This window comes from Bufo gargarizans, chromosome 3 (genome assembly GCF_014858855.1).
Source record: "Bufo gargarizans isolate SCDJY-AF-19 chromosome 3, ASM1485885v1, whole genome shotgun sequence".
Lineage (NCBI taxonomy): Eukaryota > Metazoa > Chordata > Amphibia > Anura > Bufonidae > Bufo > Bufo gargarizans.
The window spans coordinates 30,199,046-30,214,492 of record NC_058082.1 but is presented as its reverse complement, the minus strand read 5'-3'; the positions used below and the strand labels follow the sequence as shown (position 1 = coordinate 30,214,492).

Sequence of the window (15,447 nt, the reverse complement as noted above, 5' to 3'; positions counted from 1 at the left end):
ATTCAAGATTTTGTGTACACAGCTCCAGTGCAGATCTATGTGTCTCCATGGTTACAGACGTTAGTCCCTTCTGTCCTCTTTCTCGTCAACTGTCTGCACCACATGACAACACTTAGGGTCATTTATCAGTGGTTATGCCATTACTGCGACGTAAAGAAGTCGCAAATGATAGCGTAGTACCAGCGAAGATCTCAGAGCGGGGATGTGCCCTCTCTGAGGTCTTTCACGCCCAGGCATCCTCACTGCTCCGATGCCTGGCCCGGTCAGTCTCACAGGAAGGTGGAGTGGCAGCAGGGAGAAGAGGTGAAGGGGTGCTCAGAGGGGCTAGTCCAAACCCTCAGTGCTCTGATGCCTGGCCCTGTCAAACTCACTGGATGCTGGAGTGGCAACAAGGAGAGGAGGAGGTGAAGGGGTGCTCCGAGGGGCTAGTCCAAACCCTCAGTGCTCTGATGCCTGGCCCTGTCAAACTCACTGGATGCTGGAGTGGCAGCAGGGAGAAGAGGAGGTGAAGGGGTGCTCCGAGAGGCTAGTCCAAACCCTCAGTGCTCTGATGCCTGGCCCTGTCAAACTCACTGGATGCTGGAGTGGCAACAAGGAGAGGAGGAGGTGAAGGGGTGCTCCGAGGGGCTAGTCCAAACCCTCAGTCCTCTGATGCCTGGCTCTGTCAAACTCACTGGATGCTGGAGTGGCAGCAGGGAGAAGAGGAGGTGAAGGGGTGCTCCGAGAGGCTAGTCCAAACCCTCAGTGCTCTGATGCCTGGCCCTGTCAAACTCACTGGATGCTGGAGTGGCAGCAGGGAGAAGAAGAGGTGAAGGGGTGCTCCGAGAGGCTAGTCCAAACCCTCAGTGCTCTGATGCCTGGCCCTGTCAAACTCACTGGATGCTGGAGTGGCAGCAGGGAGAAGAAGAGGTGAAGGGGTGCTCCGAAGGGGCTAGTTCAAACCCTCAGTGCTCTGATGCCTGGCCCCATGAAACTCACTGGATGCTGGCGTGACAACAAGGAGAGGAGGAGATGAGGGGGTGCTCCGAGGGGCTAGTCCAAACCCTCAGTGCTCTCATGTCTGGCCCTATCAAACTCACTGGATGCTGGCGTGACAACAAGGAGAGGAGGAGATTAAGGGGTGCTCCGAGGGGCTAGTCCAAACCCTTAGTGCTCCGAGCACCTCAATTGCATGTAGCTAAAGATAAGAATTCCTCTGCATCAGTAATATCGATTGAAGAGGAAAAGGGCTAATTTTAGTTGCCATGACCAACCCTACCAGGCAGGGCGGATCATGTAATGGGGTTGATCATGGTGACAGATGCTCTTTCTTTAAATCCAATGACAAATCACATCCCTTGAATGTTAACAAGGCATCTGCAACCCTGTTTACAGGCCCCCAAAAATTTCAGTGCAGATTTTTTACTGCAGTGTGGAAAAAAATAAAAAACTACAGTAAAAATAAGTAGCACGCTACTTATTTGCACAGATTACGCTCAGAAAAAACAAGAATTAGCCCTATTGACAGACGTCATGGCTAATCCCCATGCGGAATGTAGAACTGCACATCAGCACTACTTGGTGCCTGCCTCGAATATCATTGGTCTAGCCTTACGAATGTACAGCGCCAGTCTATGTTTGTGGTGGTGCCTGGTACTGCATCTCAGTATCATTCACTCAAAGATAACATAAAAGAGGGAACACTGTGATAGTGCCTGATCAATAGGGGGTAACAGGGAGGGGAGGGCATAAGAATCGGGCAGTTATTCCTTAAACTGGTGGAGTGGGGGGAATGTTAGGCTAAACAAGCACATATATAGATAATGCTCTTCGAAATCAGATACACATATCTTCTAATACAGGTTATACGTGTCCTGCTGTAGAGTAAGGTAAAAATCTGAGGCGATCTGTCACCAGGAAATTGGCTGATAAACCAGACACCATGCCTTGTAGGGCTAGCTCAGCTGAATGTAATGAGACCTTTAACTTACTGATCCGTTGCTTTATTCTGGAGAAAAAGCATTATTAATCCATACGCAAATGTGCAGTTAAGTGCACTGAGGGCGGACCCAAACCACTCTGTGCACCCTTGCTCCTCCGTCTTCCTCTGCCAGCCCCATCCTCTCCCAGGTTCCTGCATAGTCATCTCGCCTGACCTGTCAAGACGAAGGAGGAGATGGCAGAGGAAGGCGGAAAAGCAAGGGTGCACAGAGTGGTTTGGGTCCGCCCTCAGTGCACTTAAATGCTCATTTGCATATGGATTAAAAAGTACTTTTTCTTCAGACTGAAGCAACAGATCTCTAAGTGAAAGGTCTCATTACATTCAGCTCAGCTAGTGCTACAAGAGATTGTGCCTGGTTTATCTGGGAATTTCCTGGCGGCTGACACCCTTTCAAAGCAGGGGTGCACAACCTGTGGCCCGGGGCCCATAATGCCACATATTACACATGTTAGAGAGAAGAGGAGCAGCGTGTAGAGTGTGAACAGGGAAGGGAACCCCCAGTCTCCCGCTAGTTGGGAGTCCTGGAAGTGGATTTGTATTTAGTTATGCCATAGATGTCTCAGATGGCGATACCCCTCGAGCCCCAGACCAGAAAGGTTGTGCATCCCTGCTTTAAAGGGAGTGTGCTCTCGTTCAATGTTACACGGAGGATGGGAGATAACTAACTGATCGGTCGACCCCCCACCAGTCAGGACACAGGGATTATTACCCCTTTTGCATGAGACGGTAAGTCAAGCTTGCTCCCTGCCACTCCATCCATTCTCTATGGAACTACAGGAGCATGCCTTTAGTTATTTCCAGCCGGGACCCCCATTGCCAGCGTTCAGAGCCCCACCTATCAGTTAATCATCCCCTTACTCTGAATGATTGCACAACCCCTTTAATAGACACAACATTCACCGCAGGACGTTCACCAGACTTACTTTCCTGCTGAGGCATATTGCTGGAGGGATTTGACAGGTCCCACTTCCAAGGCCAGTCCGACTGTTTCACTGTAGCCTAAATTTGCTTTTTTGTACCTAAAATGACATTAAACGACGGTGCAATCAGAAATTACTGTAAGGCTCTAGAAGAGTTATCATGAACCGGCAATAACGGAGGATCTGCTGATACATGAGCGAGACCAGAGAGACCCACTGGTACGACAACACTTTGCTTTACATGAGAGCCTTTGGGATGGGGGTGGAATACTCCTTTAAGCATTTCCTAGTTGAGCCTTCATACATTGTGTTTCAGTTCTTTTCCTTTCATTTCATTTCATTTCTCGACATCTGCTTGCCGTCAGTGAATGGGAGCAGTCTTGTCTACGTTCTCGAAAAAGCTTACAAAAGGTGTAAAGGGTCCGATAATTGCTTTGTAGCCTTTGGATGTTTCTATTCTCTGACTGCAATCAGAGATCTCATCTTTCATTAAATTCTGGAAAAGATTTATTTACCGAAAAATATATATATTACCATTTCCCTTGTCGCAACTAGAGATGAGCGAATTTCATGTTATGAAATAGAGTTATGGTCCGTGGTAACGGAATCCATAACGCAATTCTGCTTTCACCACCAAACGAAGCGTGAACGAATTTCATAACATGAAATTCGCTCATCTCTAGTCACGACGTCCCCGTCACTGCACAGAGCATTGTCCAATCAGCGCTGGCAGCCTCACATTCCAGAAGGAATAACAGAGGAAACACAGACAAAAGAAGATGCTCCTTAAAGGGGTTTTGCCATCTCAGACAATGGGGGCATATCGCTAGGGACCCGCACCGGAGCGGTTATATGAAATGAATGGAGGGCGCACTCTGCATGCGCAGCCGCCCTCCATTCATTTCTATGGGGCTGCCGAAAATAGCAGAGCGCTGGCTCGGCTATTTCCGTCTGCCTCATAGAAATGAATAGGAGCAGGGGCCGCGCGTGCGAAGTGCGCTCCCATTCACTTCTATGGGAGCAGCGCTTGGTGGTGGACGGACACCGGGAAACCTGGGGTCCTCCAGCCATAACTCTCCCTGCTCCGTTCTTGTTGTAGGTGCGGGTCCCAGAGACGGGACATGCACCTATCAGACAATGGGGGCATATCCTAGCGATATGCCCCCATTGTATGTGATGGGAATACCCCTATTTTCTGGGGAACACAACGGACTGAAACAGACACGTCAGGAGAGCACAGGACATCAGTAAGCGTCAGCCTTACCTTTGGCACAGAAAATGGCTGCAGCGAACCAGCATGTTCATACAATGAATGGAGACAATGCCAAAAAATAAAAGGCTCACCGGTCCCAACTGGAAAAGAGAAAAACAGTACAATAATGAGTCAATATATAGAAATCTACCGCAACATGGGGGATAACCAGTCTTGCAGCTGCTGTGAATGGAGAGGTGGTGGCGCATGTGCAGCTCTCTCCAGTCACTTCGATGGGAGGTTCATTGACTTGGCTATTTTCAGAGCTCCCATAGAAGTGAATGGAGAGAGCTGTTCATGCCAGCCCCCCCCCCCCGCTCGCTCCGTTCCAGACAGCTACAAGATGGGGTTGGAGGACCTCCATTCATGTAACTTTAATTAATTACAGCATTGTTTTATTGGGATTATTAACGGCATTTGTTAGTATGGACAGAATTTTATCTTTACTTTACAGGTTGTTCCGAATGTGGCTCCACTAGGGGGAGCTCAGGAGCTCATAGCATACAGTTTTATTATTGGGCTCAAATAAATTATCAACAGTATAAAGAAAGCTCCCACTAGTGGCCATCACAAGTAGTGAAAGTTGTCTATTTTAAATAATTAATATTACTATATTACTATTAAATTAATATTTAATATTATTATTAACTGTCTAAGCAGTGGATTTGAAGCTCTGTACCATAGCTCTGGCTGCTGTAAACATATGAAGGAATTATTCAGCACAGAATGTTGAGCTTTAAAAACTATATGGTATTAAAAAAAAGTGGAGATTCACTTGAAAGTGCAGAGATATTCTAGAAAGAAGGACTAGGAAAGTCATTTTAGGAGGAATCCTTACATTCATTGTCAGAGTCACAATAGAAATCAAAGAAGCCGCAAATAAATGCATGGCGGAGATAGGAATGAATAGGAAATGGCAGGTACATGATGAAAAGGGAGCATTCTTCTTGTAGGGGGGACACGTCTATAAATCGTATACTTCTCTGTGCAAGGATAGAAACGCACAAGAAAGCGAGGTGACAGACGTTCAGTCAGGTCAAAGGCCAAAGACAATAATTTGCAACTTGTTTCTTCACATGAAATTTATACTAAAATAAATACTACTAGCAGAAGGACCCGGCTTCGCATGGGTATATTTCATCTATTTCATTTTTTTTCCGTTGGTCGTAAAAAGATATCAACAGTTTCCCCCATAACAGTGACCTGTACAGTACCGTGCCTTTAACAATGACCTTCACAGTGCCCGCCCCTTTAACAGTGACCTTCATAGAGCCCGCCCATTTAATAACAGTGACTTCCACAGTGCCCACCCCTTTAACAGTGACTTTCACAGTACCCGCCTCTTTAACACGGACCTTAATAGTGCCCGCCCCTTTAATAACAGTAACCTCCACAGTGCCCTCCTATTTAAAAACAGTGACCTCCACAGTGCCTGCCCATTTAAGCAGTAAAGAAAAATGGCTGGGTTGTTATGGAAACCTGGAGTAAAACTGTGTTTATGGCAGTTAGGATTTGAAGAGAAAGACTTGCAGGCTTGTATTGGCTAATGTGGGTAATTTTTGGGGAATAACTCAAAAACAGTACGTCCTAGAGAGTTGAGACCCGGTCTATAACCTTCCCGGACACCTGATGTACCTGTGTGCCAAATTTGGTGAAGATCGGTTCAGTTGTTTGGTTGCGCATAAAGAACAGACAGACAGAAACTCATTTTTATATATATATATAAGAGAGTAGCAGAAGGACCCGGCTTCCCACGGGTATATTTCATCTATTTCATTTAACGTTTCTGTGTCGTTAAAAGATATTGACAGTATCCTCCATAACAGTGACCTCCACAGCCCCCCACCCCTTAACACTGCCCCCCGCCACAGTGCCCCGCCACTTTAAAAAGGGACCTCCACAGCAACCCATCCCCTAAACTTTGACCTTCACAGCAGCCCGCCCCTTTAACAGAGAGTTTCACAGCACCCTAATCCCTTGACAGTGACTTCCTCAGAGGGCCGCCCCCTTAACAGTGACCTCCACAGCGCCCGCCCATTTAACAGTGACCTCCACAGTGCCCGCCGATCTAATGCTAGGCTACACGACAACGTGTCGTGTGACATTTTGTCTCAACAAACTTTATAATGATAGGCTATAGTGTCGCACTGCGACATGCTGCGACTGCAACATGACAGTCGCAAAAAATCCATCCAAGACGGATGCATGTAGCAGCGTAGTTGTGCCCTATGTGTCGTGCGACTTATTGTCGTCCTGTAGCCCTAGCCTAAAGCTGACCTACAGCAGTGAAGAAAAGTGTCTGGGTTGTTATGGAAACCTGGAGTAAAACTGTGTTTATGGCAGTTGGGATTTGAAGATAAAGACTTACAGGCTTGTACTGGCTAATGTAGGTCATTTTTGGGGAATATCTCAGGAACGGTACGTCCTAGAGAGCTGTGACCCGGTCTAAAACCTTCCTGGACACCTGATGTACCTGTGTGCCAAATTTGGTGAAGATCGGTTCAGTCGTTTGGTCGTGCATAAAGAACAGACAGACAGAAACTCATTTTTATATATATAATAGAATCTTAAAGGGATTGCGTAGGATCAGAAAGTTGTGTTTTTAAAAATAAAAAATGTTTCTAGAAACAGCGCTTCATGTTCACAGGCTGCTTTTTTATTTTTAGAAACAGCACCTCCTGTGCACAGACTGTATTTTGTTTCCTAGGAACAGCGCCTCTCCTGTGCACAGGCTGCATTTACTTTTCTAGAAACAACGCCTCAGCACCTCTCCTGTCAGAACGTTGTGTTGTTATTTTTTTCTTTTTTTATGTTTCTAGAAACAGCGCCTCATGTTCACAGGCTGCTTTTTTATTTCTAGAAACAGCGCCTCTTTTGTGCACAGGCTGTATTTTGTTTTCTAGAAACAGCACATCTCCTGTGCACAGGCTGAATTAAATATATTTTTTTCTAGAAATAGCACCTCCCCTTCGCACAACCTGTATCAAATGAATAGGGCTGAACTGCAACACCACAAACTGCACAGGCTGCATTTTATTTTCTAGAAACAGCACCTCTCCTGTGCACAGGCTGCATTTTGTTTTCTAGAAACAGCGCCTCTCCTGTACACAGGCTGTATCAAATGAATAGGGCTGAAATGCAACACCACAAACTGCCTACGAACAAGAGTGGCACTGCTTCTAGGAGAAAAAAAAAGGCAGCAGTTTCTAACCTTGAACAACCCCTCTAAACTTCTAGAAAAGTTAGGACTCACCAGTATACAGAGAACTGAAAGTGAGGGAAATACTGGAAGGCTGGAGAAGAACTTACCAAAATGCCGGCATTTTTTATGGCCAAAGGAAGTCCGAGGAGACCAGTCCCTATGTTCCCTTTTAAAACGTGTATCAGTGTCTGAACAAACCTGATAAAAAGAACAGAAAAATACACCAATCAAATCCTTCATAACTATTTCTTATCTAAAAGGATAAGCACAAATTGTATTGCTCTCGTTGCAGGAGTAGGCAACCTGCTGCACTCCAGCTGTTGTGAAACTACAACTCCCAGCATGCTCCATTTATTTCTATAATAGTTCTGAGAAGAGCTGGGAGTTGTAGTTTCACAACAGCTGGAGAGCCGCAGGTTGCCCACCCCTACGTCTAGTGCATCTAAAATAATACATGAAGCAACAAAACAAATAGTCTCGATTTAAAATTTCCCTTTGTTTTCTGCCTACAGCTCCTGTGCAGATCTATGTGTCGTCATGGTAACAGACTGTGTACCTCCTGCAGCCTGGGGCTCCCTCACATGTCTGACACTAATTCTTGCTAATATACATTTAGTAAACATAGAGATGCACAGGACCGCATAGCTGCATACACAAAACAATTGGAAATCTTTAATTAAAGGGGTTGTCAAGCTTCAGGAGGAAAACTGGACAATCACTGGGATTAACCCCTTGAAGACCGGGCCTATTTTCATTTTTGCATTTTTTTTTTTCCGTCCCCATCTTTCAATAGCCATAACTTTTTGGCTTTTTTGTTCACATAGCAGACAAATAAAAGCAGCCAAACTAGAGACCGATAGATTAATTGCCAAAGAGAGGAAAACTAACCATTAAATGTTCTTCAATTATATAAATGGTAAAAAGTATAAATCTGAAGGTGTCGGCCTTTTACAGAATAATGAGGGGAAAGTTGAAGAGAGCAATGAGGAGAAAGCAAAGCTATTAAATATTTTTTTCTCCACTGTATTCACTGAAGAAAATAAACTGTCATATGAAATGCAGAATGACCCCGGAAGAAGTACAGCGGCGTCTTAAAATCGCCAGGACCAGATGGCATACACCCCCAATACACGCCAATATTCAAAAAGGGTCCAAAAACAGACCCCGGAAACTATAGGCCGGTAAGTTTAACATCTGTTGTGGTTTTCTAAGAGATGCTATCTTGGAGCATCTCAATGAAAATAAGCAAATAACGCCATATCAGCATGGCTTCATGAGGGATCGGCCATGTCAAACTAATTTAATCAGTTTCTATGAGGGGGTAAGTTCTAGACTTGACAGCGGCGAATCAATGGACGTCGTATATCTGGACTTCTTCAAAGCATTTGACACTGTACCACATAAAAGGTTAGTATATAAAATGAGAATGCTCGGACTGGGAGAAAATGTCTGTATGTGGGTAAGTAACTGGCTCAATGATAGAAAACAGAGGGTGGTTATTAACGGTACACACTCAGATTGGGTCACTGTCACTAGTGGGGTACTTCAGGGGTCAGTATTGGGCCCTATTCTCTTCAATATATTTATTAATGATCTTGTAGAAGGCTTGCATAGTAAAGTATCTATTTTTGCAGATGACACTAAACTGTGTAAAGTAATTTACACTGATGAGGACAGTATAATACTACAGAGGGATCTGGATAGATTGGAGGCTTGGGCAGATAAGTGGCAGATGAGGTTTAACACTGACAAATGTAAAGTTATGCACATGGGAAGGAATAATGCAAGTCACCCGTACATACTAAATGGTAAAACACTGGGTAACACCGACATGGAAAAGGACCTAGAAATGTTAATGAACTGAAAACTAAGCTGTAGAAACCAGTGTCAGGCAGCTGCTGCCAAGGCCAATAAGATAAGGAGTTGCATCAAAAGGGGCATAGATGCCCGTGATGAGAACATAGTCCTACCACTTTACAAATCACTGGTCAGACAACACATGGAGTACTGTGTACAGTTCTGGGCTCCAGTGAACAAGGCAGACATAGCAGAGCTGGAGAGGGTCCAGAGGAGGGCAACTAAAGTAATAACTGGAATGGGGCAACTACAGTACCCTGAAAGATTATCAAAATTAGGGTTATTCACTTTAATAAAAAAGACGACTGAGGGGAGATCTAATTACTATGTATAAATATATCAGGGGTCAGTACAGAGATCACTCCCATCATCTATTTATCCCCAGGACTGTGACTGTGACGAGGGGACGTCCTCTGCGTCTAGAGGAAAGAAGGTTTGTACACAAACATAGAAGAGGATTCTTTACGGTAAGAGCAGTGAGACTATGGAGCTCTCTGCCTGAGGAGGGGGTGATGGTGAGTACAATAAAGGAATTCAAGAGGGGCCTGGATGTATTTCTGGAGCGTAATAATATTACAGGCTATAGCTACTAGAGAGGGGTCGTTGATCCAGGGAGTTATTCTGATTGGAGTCGGGAAGGAACTTTTTTCCCCTAAAGTGGGGAAAATTGGCTTCTACTTCAGTTTTTTTTTTTTTTTTTTGCCTTCCTCTGGATCAACTTGCAGGATAACAGGCCGAACTGGATGGACAAATGTCTGCTTTATAAACTATGTTACTATGTAAACTATAGCCATATGAGAGCATAATTTTTGCAGGACAAGATGCATTTTGTAATGGCACCATTTTATTTACCATGCCTTGTATTGGAAAACAGGAATAAAAAGCTTTGTGGGTAAAAAACACTATTGCGCCAAGGTTTTGACATCACGGCAAGCACTGTGCGCTAAAAATGACATGACATTCTTATTTTGCAGCACAATACAATTACCACAATACCAAACTGGTATTTTTATTTTACTACTTAAAAAAAAAAAATTTTTTTAAAAGTAGAAAAAAAATTAAATTTTCTTTGCATCATCATTTTCTGGCAGTCATAACTTTTCAGTAACTGCAGGATCAACTGTAGTTTTTATTGGTACGTACGACTTTTTGATCAGTGTTATTCAATTTTTATTTTTTTAAGAGGGGGGGACAAGGTGACAAAAAAATGGCAAATCAGTGGTTTTTCATTTTTTTTACAGCATCCACACAGGAAATTTTTCGGGCATGCAAAGTTTACTTTTTTATTGTTTATTTTTATATGTAAAATTGGGAAAGGTCAGGGATTTAAACTTTTAATATTTTGGTGTGTTATAACCTGGGATCCCTTGTCCTATTCACTCTAACCGAGATCTATTAGGGTGAATAGGATTTTCACATGCTCCCTGCTGAGCTGTGCTTTGTGCACAGCTTAGCGGGAAGCTCACCATGGCAGACCTCGGAACTTCCAGCAGGCCCTAGGTTGTAATGGTGACCATTTGGAGTGCTGCGATTTGACTCCGAGGGCTCCAATTGGAAGGCAGCGGGAATTGCATCCCTCTGCCTTACGTCACAGGTGCCACGTTCGTTGTTGATCGCGGCATCTGAGGGGTTTAATGACAGGGTTCCGCGCGATCGCCATTCCCCGTCATTACACAGCTGCCACATGTCACCTATACAGGTCCTTCTAAAAAAATTAGCATATTGTGATAAAGTTCATTATTTTCTGTAATGTACTGATAAACATTAGACTTTCATATATTTTAGATTCATTACACACCAACTGAAGTAGTTCAAGCCTTTTATTGTTTTAATATTGATGATTTTGGCATACAGCTCATGAAAACCCAAATTTCCTATCTCAAAAAATTTGCATATTTCATCCGACCAATAAAAGAAAAGTGTTTTTAATACAAAAAAAGTCAACCTTCAAATAATTATGTTCAGTTATGCACTCAATACTTGGTCGGGAATCCTTTTGCAGAAATGACTGCTTCAATGCGGCGTGACATGGAGGCAATCAGCCTGTGGCACTGCTGAGGTGTTATGGAGGCCCAGGATGCTTCGATAGCGGCCTTAAGCTCATCCAGAGTGTTGGGTCTTGCGTCTCTCAACTTTCTCTTCCCAATATCCCACAGATTCTCTATGGGGTTTAGGTCAGGAGAGTTGGCAGGCCAATTGAGCACAGTAATACCATGGTCAGTAAACCATTTACCAGTGGTTTTGGCACTGTGAGCAGGTGCCAGGTCGTGCTGAAAAATGACATCTTCATCTCCATAAAGCTTTTCAGCAGATGGAAGCATGAAGTGCTCCAAAATCTCCTGATAGCTAGCTGCATTGACCCTGCCCTTGATAAAACACAGTGGACCAACACCAGCAGCTGACATGGCACCCCAGACCATCACTGACTGTGGGGACTTGACACTGGACTTCAGGCATTTTGGCATTTCCCTCTCCCCAGTCTTCCTCCAGACTCTGGCACCTTGATTTCCGAATGACATGCAAAATTTGCTTTCATCCGAAAAAAGTACTTTGGACCACTGAGCAACAGTCCAGTGCTGCTTCTCTGTAGCCCAGGTCAGGCGCTTCTGCCGCTGTTTCTGGTTCAAAAGTGGCTTGACCTGGGGAATGCGGCACCTGTAGCCCATTTCCTGCACACGCCTGTACACGGTGGCTCTGGATGCTTCTACTCCAGACTCAGTCCACTGCTTCCGCAGGTCCCCCAAGGTCTGGAAATCGGTCCTTCTCCACAATCTTCCTCAGGGTCCGGTCACCTCTTCTCGTTGTGCAGCGTTTTCTGCCACACTTTTTCCTTCCCACAGACTTCCCACTGAGGTGCCTTGATACAGCACTCTGGGAACAGCCTATTAGTTCAGAAATTTATTTCTGTGTCTTACCCTCTTGCTTGAGGGGGTCAATGATGGCCTTCTGGGCAGCAGTCAGGTCGGCAGTCTTACCCATGATTGCGGTTTTGAGTAATGAACCAGGCTGGGAGTTTTTAAAAGCCTCAGGAATCTTTTGCAGGTGTTTAGAGTTAATTAGTTGATTCAGATGATTAGGTTAATAGCTCGTTTAGAGAACCTTTTCATGATATGCTAATTTTTTGAGATAGGAATTTGGGGTTTTCATGAGCTGTATGCCAAAATCATCAATATTAAAACAATAAAAGGCTTGAACTACTTCAGTTGGTGTGTAATGAATCTAAAATATATGAAAGTCTGTTTATCAGTACATTACAGAAAATAATGAACTTTATCACAATATGCTAATTTTTTTAGAAGGACCTGTATAGTGGGCTCACTGCAGCATCCTGCTCCATACAATTGTGGGCGCATAAGGGATTAACATTGTGTATGTGAAACTTGTTGCCATGATTGTTCACTATTTAATTATTCAGTAAAGAAAAAAAAGAAAAGAAAAAAAAGAGAGTTTGTACTTTTCTGGTGGAGTTGAATTTTTTTGTCTTTGATTTCTATGGCACCGTGGCTGGAGCAGAATCCGTGCTCCTGGATTACTCCTACCGCCAAATAGCTGGTAGATCTTCTACACTAACACCTGGGATCCACCTGAAGTAAAGAACAGGGAAGTACTCACCTGACAGATCCCGTGGCAAAGCTAACGTTCTCCAGGCCAGCACTCTATTTACCTTGCTGATGCCACAATGTCACATCAATGCACGTGACAGCTGCAGCCAATCACTGGTCTCATCAGGTGCACTGCTGAGGCCAGTGATTGGCTGCAGCAGTCACGTGTTGTCGGCGTGACATAAGCTCCACAGCTGTTTAAGTATAGCCTGGCCGGGAGGACCGGCGAGGTGGCATGGGATCTGTCAGGTAAGCAATTTCCTGTTCTTTATTTTAGGTGGATCCCATCGGTTGTGAGGTTTCCTGACCATTTACAAAGTTGCAACATTTTTTTAAATTAAATGTTTCTAAATAGGGACACAGCCTTTAAAGTTTTGCACAGCTACATAGTCTCTCTTTGCCATCAATCTTCCCACTGAATAAATGCTAGATCGGTCCAACTGCTTGAACCCAACCGACTGCTAGAAAAGAGGACTCCCAGCCACAAAATTGTGGCTAGGAACTGCAGTGGTTGAGCATCTGCCCTACTGCTCCATTTTAAGTCTACGGCACTACCAAGGACACTGCATCTAAAGTCTACGGCACTACCAAGAACACTGCATCTAAAATCTACGGCACTACCAAGGACACTGCATCTAAAGTCTACGGCACTACCAAGGACACTGCATCTAAAGTCTACGGCACTACCAAGGACACTGCATCTAAAGTCTACGGCACTACCAAGGACACTGCATCTAAAGTCTACGGCACTACCAAGGACAATGCATCTAAAGTCTACGGCACTACCAAGGACAATGCATCTAAAGTCTACGGCACTAACAAGAAAACTGCATCTAAAGTCTACGGCACTACCAAGAAAACTGCATCTAAAGTCTACGGCACTACCAAGGACACTGCATCTAAAGTCTACGGCACTACCAAGGACACTGCATCTAAAGTCTACGGCACTACCAAGGACACTGCATCTAAAGTCTACGGCACTACCAAGGACAATGCATCTAAAGTCTACGGCACTACCAAGGACACTGCATCTAAAGTCTACGGCACTAACAAGAAAACTGCATCTAAAGTCTACGGCACTACCAAGCACACCGCATCTAAAGTCTACGGCAGTGTTTCCCAACCAGTGTGCCTCCAGCTGTTGCAAAACTACAACTCCCAGCATGCCCGGACAGTCTTTGGTTGTGCGGGCATGCTGGGAGTTGTAGTTTTGCAACAGCTGGAGGCACACTGGTTGGGAAACACTGGTCTACGGCACTACCAAGCACACTGCATCTAAAGTCTACGGCACTACCAAGAACACTGCATCTAAAGTCTACGGCACTAACAAAGCACACCACATCTAAAGTCTATGGCACTACCAAGCACACCACATCTAAAGTCTATGGCACTACCAAGCACACCACATCTAGAGTCTACGGCACTACCAAGCACACCACATCTAAAGCCTATGGCACTACCAAGCACACCACATCTACAGTCTACGGCACTACCAAGCACACCACATCTACAGTCTACGGCACTACCAAGCACACCACATCTACAGTCTACGGCACTACCAAGAACACTGCATCTAAAGTCTATGGCACTAACAAGCACACCACATATAAAGCCTACAGCACTACCAAGAACACTGCATTTAATGTCCTTGGCACTAACAAGCACACTGCATCTAAAGCCTACGGCCCTAGCAAGCACTATGCTTGGCAATTTCAAAGCAGACTCTTAAAAGGTGCCGTAGGGCATGGGCTCCATCATCACTTCATTCAAACTCCTCCTAGTCGCCATCTTGCAGCTGGGTGAAAACAGAAGACCAGGGTCACCCGTTCTGGCAATCCAGTGGGTAGATGATAAATCAGCAAAGTAGCAGTGCAGTCACTGAACTGAATGGGTGCGACTCACTATGAACTCCAAACTGCAAGCAACCCAACATTGCTGGATTATTGAAACTTTGGGGTCTCGGAATATTGTGAGTCACCCTACAATTCCATTTGGCTCAAGTCAGATATTCAGATTCGCGCTGCCAATGTCCCAAAAATTCCAAAGAAGCAAGATGGGCTCAGTTCTCCCTCATTACCACTCCATACGATCACACAGAAATCACTGTGGTTCAACCTGCCCTTGAAAAAGCGAGAAGTGAAACCTGGGTCGGGCGTGCCGGGACATCTGGTTTTTCCATGATATGCGTGATTTTATTAATTGTTTGTAAGTATAATAAAACATCTTGTTCGTTGCAATACTTCACTCTTTGGATCCCACCTGTTGTGCTTCTGGAAAGGAACCAAGGAGGAGATCAGGAAGCATCGATCTATGTGATCGCATGGAGTGGTAAGTAGGAACTGAGCCGTCTTGCCTCTTTAGAATTTTATGTTTGGGACAATTACAGCAGCGATCTGAATATCTGAATCTGTTTGTGGTGAAGGTGGCCTACTTCCGTAGATCCTGCAGCGCCGAAGTATTGGAATCTGGACATTATAAAATTAGTTGTTTAGTTTTTTAGTTTTAGTTAGTTTTTTCCCCCCATTTGGTTCAATGCCTGCACTGCTACACGGTGATTGTTTGTTACGCCTCAAGTCTTGCAGCCAAGATCAAAGTATAGATCCAGCCTAAATGAGCGTCCCCAGACAACGGCT

General features: G+C 44.7%; 1 protein-coding gene across 2 annotated transcripts in view; it reads right to left on the bottom strand.

Moving 5' to 3' along the window:
* The window catches only part of SLC36A4 (solute carrier family 36 member 4), a 284,195-nt gene that overhangs the window by 215,466 nt on the left and 53,282 nt on the right, over positions 1-15,447 (bottom strand). For both annotated transcript variants that reach the window (XM_044286008.1, XM_044286009.1), the window contains 3 exons: positions 7,463-7,553; positions 4,166-4,254; positions 2,905-3,000 (listed from right to left, as the gene is read on the bottom strand). In XM_044286008.1, coding sequence (XP_044141943.1) covers positions 2,905-3,000; positions 4,166-4,254; positions 7,463-7,553 — 276 coding nt within the window. The remainder of the gene's footprint in view (positions 1-2,904; positions 3,001-4,165; positions 4,255-7,462; positions 7,554-15,447) is intronic.